At 35.0% G+C, this 12,582-nt stretch overlaps 1 protein-coding gene across 1 annotated transcript in view; it reads right to left on the reverse strand.

Moving 5' to 3' along the window:
* Positions 1–12,582, reverse strand: part of LOC150084627 (U4/U6.U5 tri-snRNP-associated protein 1) — a 343,250-nt gene that overhangs the window by 188,802 nt on the left and 141,866 nt on the right. The window contains exon 8 of the mRNA XM_090375366.1: positions 2,101–2,240. Within this exon, the coding sequence (XP_090231492.1) occupies positions 2,101–2,240 (140 nt within the window). The remainder of the gene's footprint in view (positions 1–2,100; positions 2,241–12,582) is intronic.

Below are 12,582 nucleotides of genomic sequence, written 5' to 3' on the forward strand. Positions count from 1 at the left end.
ACTTGATGTTAGAAGCTATAAAATTGACAAGCTATAAAATTACATTCTCTTTATAGGTATAGCCAATCATGCATAGCTTTTGTTCAAAGGAACTGGCCAAAGTTCTAAAACAGAGAAATTTTGCTTACTCTTTCTGTCTGTTTCCTGCAGTAAATTATAAAACCAACTTCCTTGTAAGTGATACTCGACTGGAGAACATGTTTATTTTTAATCATACCTTGTATTACACTTTTTTTTTTATATTTTACCACTTTAGTCATCTTTATGGAAGCAAAAACCCTTCCCTTTATTCTTGGACAGTAGTTATGTCTTGAAGTAAGTCTGACAGCAGCACGCTGGGATCACTGCCACCAAGAGGATCTTTTACCTGCAGGTTCTTAATACATGTAGAGTCCCTGTTAATAATCAGGTCATATTGCTTCCTCTTGTTGTTTTTCTAACATGCTGCTGTAGAAAACAGTCATATAATTAATCCACAAAAGCCTAGAAGGTTAGAGTTGTCCCCAGTAAATATATGTTATCCTGTGTACAAATCTAATTGCAAGAAATAAGACAGGGCTGAGTTAAAGAAGGACTGAAGTGAACTAAATTTTCTTTGACTCAATAGATGATTACATAGGGATCAACATTTGATTGGTGGAGGAGTTGAAGTTTGTCTATGTATAGCAGAATATCTCAAACTGGAAGGTGGAATAGATTGTACTATCATCCACAAAACTATACAGGAGAAACGGAGTAGATGAAAGAATAGAACCTTGGAGAACACCAGTGTTAGAAGACAGAGGGCTGTCTACCGTCAAACAGGGTGAGAGGATAGAGAGAAAACTAGTTACTCCAAAAAACAGAGACCATAAAATGAAAACCTGGTTACAAAAACTTTTATTCCAACCATGCAATTAAAATTCTTAGAAATGTCAAGAGCAACTGTTTCAGTTTCACCAAACTTTTCCACTAAATTTGTCCAAAGATGAGTAACATAAAAACAAGATACTACCAGTGGATTGAAAGTGATGGAATCCATATGGTGACTATTGATAAGATGGAAAGTTTCGAGATAGTGAAGAGGTGAGGGATAAGTCACCCTTGATAGTAAGAGTCAGTCCTATGGATAAATATGTGAAAATTTCCACGCAGAAGGTGGGGAATACCAGTTGAATAAGATAATAAAATGATAGCAAAACTGGATTACACCCTAGAGCAGAGGATTTGCAAACAAATGTCACTGGTATCTAGACTTATTAGCTTCAAGATTATTCAAGCATCTCCTGATGTCCTTCTGTTGGAAGACCACAGAAAGCATTACACAGAATGTATTTGATGTGAGAGTGATTTACTAAGATCACCAGTGCAAGAATTGCTGACTTACCAAAAATTAAGTTTAAAAAAAAAATGATAGCCAAAATGATAGATGATAGCCAATTGCAATATGCCATGTTCTTATTTTGAACAACTTTACTGGAGAACCAAAATTTAAATAAAGCGTGATGGAAAAAAGATTGAATTTCACGATGGAAAAAGGATTGAAGGATTTCGTCACTCCTACTAAAATAATTTCCTGCAAAATTTGTGCAAACATTAGAACCAGCAGATTTAAAACAGTAGTCCAACCAAGGAAAAGAGGAATAGAAATCGTGAAGAGATCTGCAGATGAGAATTGAAGAGTGTACTGCCAAGTTGTGGTCTAAGATACCTAGAATCCTGTTAATATGCAGTTAAGATGGTATTCTGGTAGGCAAATGAACCAGTTGGGTAATGGTACTAGCAATGGCCTTAGTATCTCAAGCAGGAAAATTATTTTTATTCACCATGTTTTTATCTTATTTACAGCTTATTTATCTGCTCTATGGAAGAACTTTCTTCTCGCATCCAAAAACTTACTTAACCTCTTAACATTCACTATATTCTGTCAACATAAACCAACTGAGGGATAACAATTTTGACTTGAGTATACCTTCTTGAATTCAAGTAAACTGTTATATCACCTAAAATTTTTTTTTACTAATAAAAAAATATTACAGCAATTAATATTTTTATACTTCAAATGAAGGAAGGTTATGAAAATTATGGAGTAAGCTATTTAAAAAAAAAAAAAATACTTACAATGCCAAATTCATCATATTCAATTTCTTCATAAGGAATATAATCGGGTTTCTTTTTCTTGTTTTCAACATTTTTCACTGCTTTTTCTTTATCAACTAAATTCACATTTTCTAAAATATCTTCTCCTCCATCCAAGACATCTATTTAAAATAACAATAATAATAACAATAAAATATTAATGCTATAATGAATAGTTCTAATTATTAGGTTCCTGTAATAACCACAATGCTTTTACTAAAAAATGCTCAATAATGATCCATTAATGAATGGAGCCATTACACACTATGTTGCTTTTAAAAACTTATCAAGTAGGTGTATAGAGAAAGCAGCTATTTCAGCTACTTTGATCCATTTTTAAACATAATCCGACAAAAAAACAGCCCACTTTCAAACCAATGAAATCTTTTTACTAGTTTGTTCACTTACTAGTTGTGGCACAACTAGTAAGTGAACAACTGGAATAAAAAGTTGTAAAAGTGTTTTGGTAGCATGAAGAAATGCAAAATTTCTATTTAGTTCACAAATGCAATGAATTTGTACGTAACTTTCCTTCATAAAATTCAAATGTCATTTTTGAATGAAATGTCTGTCGCACTAAAATTAAGTCTAATAAACTTCAGTATTAATTAGGCAAAAGACACAAAGAAGCAAACTTGGTGAGTTGGGGACCTTGAACGACCATCACTAAAAAGTAACTATCCAATTCTACCCTGAAATCTTGTTGGACTTTGTCTAACTTGAGAGGCAACTTACTCCATAATCAAAGCAGGCTGCTCGAAGGTGGAATTCTCAAGATCTAATTTTGTTACAGCCCAAATTTTATATTATTTGTGTACCTTTGTTCTGGTTTCACCTGCCAGAATGAATACACTTCCTTCATTCATTTTTTCTATTCCATTATGGACCTTAAACAACTTGACCAAGTCACCATTAAGGTACCAAGTCTCTAGGCTTCACACCCCACATCTAAGACATTCTTTGTAAGGACAACTTTCAGCAGTCCAAGCCAATCTAGTAATTGGCATTCTTTAGATCCTCTCTAAAAGTAATTTTTTTAAGTGGCACCTCCAGATATAAATACAGTACAGTAAACCCCTGCTATTCGTGGTATGTGTATTCGCGATCGCTGATTTAATAAATATGAAACCTAAAAAAAATGTGAATTTTAAAGCGCCGTGATCATTTTCCGCCATAAAAAAACACGGGCTTGGCTAAAATTATCTTTCCCGGTCAAAACAGTGGGTGGGGAAGAGTGGTGACAAAAGCGCGGCGTGGATGTTTCTCGCTAATCAGTATGTGTTATGCACTTGTCATGGAAGGTTTCGTTTGCTTCTAATTTATATGCTTATAAATTGAATAAATTTATCAATTTATAAATTTACAAAAGTGATAAATCTACTGTTTTGCAGTGTAAAACAGACTTTTTCGAGTGTCTTAACGGAAGGAAGTGACTTTATTGTGGACAAGTTCTTTCTAATCTGTACAAAAATATGGCTACGAATAACGAGGGAAATGTGAAAATATCAAAGAAGGTGATGACATTAGCGAATAAAATTGAGTTAGACAAAATTCTAATGGTGAAAGTGGCAAAACATAAAATCAATGAGTCAACGGTATGATTCATCAAAAAATCGGAAGAAAAAATCCGCTGTAGTGTCCGTGAAAACGCGCTAATTGCTTCAAAAATTTGCTCTGTAACTCGTGAAGTTAAATTAGAAAAAATGGAAAAGGCTTTAAATCTGTGGATAGAAGACTGAACTCAAAATAAAATTCCGTTAAGTTCACTCATCATTCGTGAAAAGACAAATCTTTATCAACACTAGCGAAACTGATGATAGCACTGGGGGGATAAGTTTTTTAGCTAGCAAAGGCGCTGGATTGCAAGATTTGTTTGAAATTTCTAATAAATATTACATCTAATATTAAATTGTTTCTTATTTTCATTTCGATGCCATATGCTTGCATTTCACTATGTACTGTCTATGTACATAGTCATATTATGAAGGTACATATAATACATACATAGACAAAATTTTAGACTAGTTTTTCTTATATATTTCATACTTTGGAACGGAACCCCTTTATTACCACGGGAGCCATAACTCAGCATTCGTGTTTTCGGTATTCGCGGCATTTCTCAGGAACGTAACCCTGTAATAACCACAATGCTTTTACTAAAAAATGCTCAATAATTACTGTTTACTGTATTCCAAATATGATCTACCTATTGTTTTATAAAGAGGAATAATAACATCCTTCTCCTTGATAGTAAGAGTCCTATAAATTGTTGTAGTACACACCCCCTGAGCCATCCTGGCTATCTGCATACACTACAAAGAAAACTTCATGTCTGCTTTTATCATAACTCCTAAATCTTTCTCAACCTGAACTTCCTTTAACTTATTATTCACTGGTCTGTAATTCATCTGCAGATTTTCTTTCCCATATTCATGAATTTACTTTTAGTAGGAGTAAACATCACTTGCATCTTTCAGACTATATCTGTAACTGATTGAGTCATTCTGAAGCAACATAGCCAGATCTCATTTATTTCCCATCCTACCTAATTAAAATCATCAGCAAACTTTGAGAGCATTCCCTGTATACCCTCAATATCACTTAGAAATATCAGAAACAAGAGGGGTAGTGAGTGGGATCTCCCAGGTTCCCAATAGTGAAAACTGAGATACCTGCTCAATACTCAAGTCCACTCTGAAGAATGGGCATTTATTAGCACACCATATACTTTCTTTCAGTTAGCCATCCATCCACTAAAGGCTCTTCATAGTAATTCTAGTATGCCCCAGTTGGTACATTCATGGGGGGGATCACTTCTCTACAGTATGCTAAATAAGGAGTTTTTTGCCAGAATAAAATCTACACTGAAATATCAGTGTCCATCTTCTGCTGTTACTGCCAGGGATACTTCTAATCTTAAACCTGTATATGAAAAATAAATCTTACTTATTCTTCTGCTTCAGAAAACTACAATCCATCAACCAGTCAGGAGATCAGAGCTACTGTTACTAACACCTTAAAGTGAGATTTCAAGGATATATGAATAAAATCTATTCATTTATCCCAAAAGAGTGACATTTGAAGTGACACTGCTTATACTGCCTCATTAGCATTAGCATATGATGCAAGAAAGCACACTTATATAGCATCAGCCAAAAAAAAAAAAAATCTTCCCATTTCACTCATCCATTCACAAAAGTTTGTCTAGTTCTTTCTTGAATTTAAGCTATCAACCTTCACAAAGACAGATCGAAGTTTGTTCCAACAATCAACCGCCCACTAGCTAAAAGCAAATTTCTGCAACTGTCTTTCCTCAATTTGAATTTATGCCCCCCTCAGGTGCGTAATCTGAGCATCTACTTCAATTACTGGGATTGGCATCTCCACAACCCAAAATTAATAATTCGATGCCTCTCATTTATGACATAGCTAAAGACTTGTCAAAAGAAGAAATAATTGAAGACCTTTTCACAAAAATCTAAACAATTATGGTTTATCTATTACACAGAAAACATTTTTTTACACAAGAATCATCATTTTATTTCAGTATTACAACTAAATCCAAACAAACTGTCACCTGGGTTCTGAGATTTACCTGGAGAATATACAAACTATAAACTGTTACTTAACAAAAAAAAAAAAAAAAAAAAAGAATTTTTTGGATGGAGTGCAGACAAGTTTGAGAAATTTGCCACTGTTACAAAAGGTTTCAATGTCTTGGCTTTGACCACACAAGAAAGTTTTGTTAGCAAAATTCCACTTCTTGTGGATATTGTGCCCAAGGAGGTCATGTGTTTCCTGAATGATCATATGAGGATGCACCCCAAAATGCATAAACTGTGACAGAAATAAGACGGATTTCAACCACTTAGGGACATTTCTTATCCCAGAATATATCAAAGATCTGGACCAAGTATATCAATGAACTCACTATGAATAATTCAAACACACCTAACTCACACTTAAAGAACCCTAACAAAAAAACAAACTTCTATTATTAAAGTGCTTCCAATCTATGGACATCATACCTGCTGTGTAGCAGAGGAAATTAGGCTTGCAGCTAAAGAGCATCTTGTTGATTTAATTTGTATCTGTAACCATATTTCTTAAAGCACAAATTAGGAGAGAATTCAAAAGTTAAGGGATTTCCTACGCCTTCCCAGCTAGTCGAATCTACATTCACCAACCCAAAATCTTGTATTGTTATACGTAAAATGTAGGATGTAATAGTTATTTCAGGCCTTTATAACACTAACCAACATGATTTTTACCTCCAAGAACTTAAATGCCGTTTTTAACCAATTTTAATACATAGATTTCAAAAATCACCATGATAGTTTCATATTATGTCACAGGTATTAAATATAGAGGGAGTAATGTTTTACTAAAATATGCCAATTTGCATAATCTAGCCATAATGTAGGATATACTGATTTATTTTAACAGATATAAGCTAATTCTCTTAATTTTAGCAATTGATTCTGGCCTCAGTTTTCTTGTGATAAACACAATCAGACTTCTACCTATGGTTCTAAGGTTCAAATTCTGATGAAACAATTTACAATTTGAAGAGAGCACACTTAGCATTTTTGGTAAGGATTTTTGTAGGCTGTGCCAAGGTTTTCCAAGTATTAACTGATTGTGACGTTCTCAGGGTTGTCAATCCATCTTCCAAACATAAACAGTTGAATTATATATATACATCCCTTTACTTTAATGTTGGTACATCTTTTGATGTAGATGCGAAAGAGACTTTTTACGGTGATTTTCAGAATCAGTGTGTTTATTTCCTCCAGAATTACATATTTTCACTGCAGAGGTATGACAAAAAATATTTTTTGTTGGCTAATGTAATCAGTTCTCCACTTGAGTCTTGATCACTGCATCATCAATATTTTTTACATCATATCCTCGTACTGTACTGCCATCTGGACATAGTTATTAATGTTACTGGATGTGCTAATACTATCATATCCATTGACTCAAATACTAAATTGCTTTTATGGTTTAGTGATACCACTGATTCCACAGGATGTTCAAGGACTTTAACCTTGCTCATGCCTGACAACACATAATAAACTAATTTACTCTATACTTTTAATAATACTGTCAGAGAGACAAACATTGACCTCTTACTGTCCACTTCTGGGTTCTTTAAAATGCTTAGACCGGCAAATTTTACAGACTAAACAACCAGTGATGACAAGGCCATAGTTTTTCACATTATTCTCAGGTCATCTACCGATATGTTCCTTCTTCCGGCTGATTTAATCTAATTTTCATTTAAAAAAATTAAATGGAATAAGTTTCACTCTTCTGTTAAACAAAACTTCTCTCATGATAAGTTATCACTCCCTAAATTCTCTTAACACATCTAAATTTATTAAACATGTCCAAGACATTCTTTTTGAAAACATCTAATCTGTCTACTAGATGTGTTCTCCAGTGGACCTCCAAACTGACTGACCTCAGATGGCAGGTTCATCGGGCCTGAAATTTTTTTTCGGTTCGCTCCAGAGTTAGAATGAGTAAGAACCTAAGTTAAAGCAAAAGCCCAAAAACTCTTTGTTTTAACTGTTAGAAATTCAGATTTCTGTTGATTATTTTCTTATTATTAATTAATAAAATTTTTCTATTAACAATTTTATATAATAATTTTTATTATTTCATTAACAAAATTTTCTCAAAAAAAAGATACAGTAAATGAGAGTCTTGGTCATTTATTTCCTTCAGGCAATAGATTGCTATAACTACCAGATCATCAGCACAAATGTAACGCTAATCTTCTGATATTGATACAGAACCTATCTCCACAAAGGAACTTAAATCAGCTATTTCAAAAATAAGAGAAAAAATGTCCTGGTTTGGCCATGCCTGAAAACACATTCATAATAAATTTTTATGAAATCAGACCAAAAAAATTACTTCAACAATATAAATGTCTCACATTATTAAAAATATAATTCAAACTCCTGGAAAGAGTTAATCTGAAAAAGAAAGCATATCATCTCCTCTCTCACGTGGCCAACTTGTGATAAATATTAGAAACATTAATTGCTTTTAGTATAACAAACTTATTAGAAATCAATAATCTAAATTCACCTCGTCAATATGGTTTTAGGCCTGGAAAATATCATAAGGGAGCAGTTGTTGATTTGATCTGTCATGCTGAAACTTCTTGTGCCAAATACAAGTTAGCAAGTTTTGTTGATTTCAAGGGTGCATTTGATTTTCTCTGGGTAATAATTATACATTATCAGAATGTTGATTTAATAACAATTTCTTCAAGTAATATCAAGACAGTTATCCACCAAAAGAAGAGTGTCTCATGTCCCCAAGTGTACTATGTGACCTGACTCCTTATTTGGAATTTAGTTCTGATTTGCTGGCCTCTTGATCTTTGTTCCTCACATGAATAATAATGTCAGGACTAATGATATCAGTCCTCACAGTATCTTTCTATCCATTAAAATAATTTTCCTCCTAGTGATATTTATTCAGCCAATGGGAGAAGAGGGATGTAGGTTATGTAGCAATACATAACAAATACTAAAATATGCTAAAACAGAAGCTTTTACTGTGGTAAAACAAGCTTCTGTTTTAGCGTGATCATGCTAGATAAACCTTGTGCACCCGGCTCTGTTTATCTAACATGAGCATGCGGTACCATTCTTGATTCCATATGTAACGTATTTATTTATTCATAGCTGAGGAACAGGCACACAAAGCTCCTTCTGTAAGTCTTTTATTTTATATTATCAAAAGAAGTGGGTGCAGCGAGCAGGGGGCGAAGCCCCCTAGTTATTATTATTTGACTCCTCCACCAAAATTCATGGTCCAGATGATATACTCCAACAGGAAGCACTCTCCAGACAATCTCCTCACCAAAATATATCTTTTAGAACAAAATGATGTATCATACTTTAAATAACTGAGCCATATATAGCTCATGAGCTATACATTGGGCACCTATGGTCTTCCACTTTGAATAGAGACAAAATTGTATTGACATAACATCCAACCACCATCCTGAGCTAAAAGTACCAGTATTAGTATTAGACATATGTTGTAAAAAAGTCCAGGCTTTTTCTGCAAAAGCCAAAACAAAAACTATTAATGTGTTTACACTCCTCACTAGGTATTGATCCAGCTGCACTCTAAATTTCTCCAAGCTGTCAGCCTCACACATGCAAGTAACTTATTCAACTAATCAACACCTTGCTAGCTAAAAAAAACTTTCTACAATCCAATCTATACCACTTTCCCATAATTTAAATTTACGGGCCCCTAGTTACAGTATAATTAAAAAACCAAAAGAAATTTCCCTTGTGCTCATTTAACCCCCCCCCCTCCAGCCCTACAGACCTTCATCAGAGCATCCTTCTCCCTGGGTATCTGGCTCTGTAGCTCACATAATCTAAGGCTTGCCTCACAGGATTCCCCTTTTGCCAAACTCACCACCTGAAGTTGGGCTTGGATTACTATATCCAAGTGTGGTCTTATAACTGTTTATACAAGTGGGATTACACCCTCCCTATCTCCAAAAGAGAATGCTAAAAATCATCAACACAACACCATGTGTAGGGTTAACATTAAAAAGAACTTCAAAGACAAAAATTCCAGACAAATACTAAGGGTCCTGCATATTTCAAAAAAAATTCTGTTTTCCCTTGTTATGTTTGTTGTTTGTTATTTTGGTTTTTAGGAGCATTAGCAACTAAGGCCATATTGCTCCAGGATATGCGGTGGTCATTCCCTGACCTTTCCACATCCTCCGTATTTGGTGGTGATGGACTCGAACCCCGGTCTAATCAAGAAGCGTGTGCTACGCACTGCTGCTCCTTCCCACCTGGCTAAGGAGGCGCCGTTTTCCCTTGTATTTAAACATATAGCATTTCGTGTAAACAGACTGTTAATAGAAGAGTAGCACAACAGCTAACTGCAAAATTTTTTGTATTATTAGAAATTGGCTTTTAACTTTCATCTCCTGTTAATCTTCATTTTTGCAGGGAAAAACTATTAATGATGTCATACTTATAACCTCAACCAAATCTGAAGAGTAACCATTAATCACACCCCTCCACTTCCTGTCCTACATCCACCCTGCAATCCATTTACTGCTCTTACACATGATCCCTACATATTTCAGCTTATTAAAGGTGTGATTGAAAAGTTTGAGGACAACTTAAAATCTGAAAAACAATGAAACTTACTATATGGATGGATGGATCTCTTTCGAAGTAGTCTTTTCATGAAGCATTTCTGATAGGCTTCTTTTGGAAAAGCCTATAGTTCCTGTATTGAATTTTGAATAACTTCCTCAGTCATTAAAAATCTGTGACCTTTCAAGGGGGCTTTAAGATTTGGAAACAAAATAAAAAGTAAATAAATAAAAATAAATCATGGGGAGCTAAATCCAGTAAGTATGGTAGGTTGAGGATCAGTGACAAAGTGCACAAGAATGATGCTGTGATGACACAAGCATTCCAAATCCCACTTTTCAAACCGTTTTTCTCTGAATCACTGTAGAACTGATTTATAGTATTCCTATTTAACTGTTGTTCGTGCAGGACAAATTCATAATGAACAATGCCCTTTGAGGGTCAAAAAATACAATAAGCATGATCTTCACATCTGATCAAGTTTGTTTTGCTTTTTTTTTTTTTTTTTTTTTTTTTTTTGGGCTTTGGAGAATAAGGAGTCTCTTAATGAGAGGACTTGGCATTTGCTCTGGATCACAACCAGCAGTAATGATGGAAGAAATAGAGTAAATGAGCAACAGCACACTGATAAAGATCCTGACATATATAGAGAGCTTGCTGCTGTCTGTGATCAGTGAGGATTCAATGCTCAAACTTAGATAAAGCACATCCAAAGCATTCCCAAATCTTGTATTAAAATAGAATGACATGTCCCATAAGAAATACCATCTTTGTTGTATAAAATAAGTCAAAATAAAATTTTATCACCAAAAAAGATACAGTAAATGGCATTCCTGATCACTTATTTCCTTCAAGCAATATCTACCAGAACATTTATTTCCTTCAGGCAATAGATCATTATATCTACCAGACAGAATGCTGGTAGATATAATAATCCTCTGATATCAATACAAAACCTTTCTCTCTAGAGAAAAACTTAAATCAGTTATTCCAAAAATGAGACAAAAAAAGCCCTGGTTTGGACATGCCTAAAAACACATTCATAATAAAGTTTTATGAAATTAGACCAAAAATTTTATTTCAACAATATAATAAATGTCTCACTGGGGAAGTTTTTCCTGATATACAAAAAAACACATTATTAAAAACAATTCAAAAACCTGGAAAGGGTTCATAAGAAGTGAAAACATCTCATCTCCTCCCTCACCTGGCCAACTTGTGAAAAATATCAGGAAGATTAACTGCCTTTGGTGTAACAAACTTATTAGAAATCAACAATCTTAAAAATTCACCTCATCAATATGGTTTTAAGCCTGAAAAATATTGTAATGATGTAAGCTTTGTTTGTTATTTGGTTTTTAGGAGCATTAGCAACTAAGGCCATATTGCTCCGGGAATATGCGGTGGTCATTCCCTGACCTTTCCGCATCCTCCGTATTTGGTGGTGACGGGCTCGAACCCCGGTCTAATCAAGAAGCGTGTGCTACGCACTGCTGCTCCTTCCCACCTGGCTACGGAGGCGACCCCATGGAGGAAAGCCACCCCTCTGTGTTACCAGGCAATACTAGGTGGTAGATGACTCTCATCAACCGGTGCAATACCACCACTTTGCTTATTGGAGGCTTGGAATGTTGAAATCCATGTTTAGTCTCCAGAGCTACGTTCTGGTCAACCCTTCCCCATCTCTTCCATCATGCAGTATGACTGATGACTTCTGAGGTTATGATGAACATCGTGGCGAGATCCAATCTTCCTTACATTTCGAGGGTACAGCTCTAAAACAGTGTTCGCATGCCAGCCGCTAGTTAGTACTCAGGACCAAACCTATTGCTAACTCTTTAGAAGGCTTCTGAATCAGATAGTGTATATAACATTGCTACCTCTACTCTGCCAGATAGTGACTGGAGGGAGTCCGAGTAGTGTGTATGCAGGGGGGGCATTGTTGAGGCCACATTATGTCAAAGATCTGAGTATGGGCTTGACACAACCAGGGTCCTGAGCTGGATATCATTATTCTTCTCTTTCTTAGTGATTCCCTTTTACTTTTGACTCTCTCTCTCAGAGTTACCTCGAGGAATCCCCCCCCCCTGCTGGTGCAGCCTAAGCCTCAAGCTTCCTTGCACCATGTAGCTAATAATAATAATATTCTTACCATGGGTGCGCCATATCCAAAAATTCATTACTTCATACAGCATGCCCCCCCACTTTTTCTTACTACTGAATACACCACGAATTGTCAAACTAATAGAGTAAGCTTATCAGCAAAAAGATCTAAACCTCCCAAACACTTCCTAGTTCATTT

Source organism: Mastigoproctus giganteus, chromosome 6 (genome assembly GCF_048544385.1).
Source record: "Mastigoproctus giganteus isolate SK-2022 chromosome 6, ASM4854438v1, whole genome shotgun sequence".
Taxonomy (NCBI): Eukaryota; Metazoa; Arthropoda; class Arachnida; order Uropygi; family Thelyphonidae; genus Mastigoproctus; species Mastigoproctus giganteus.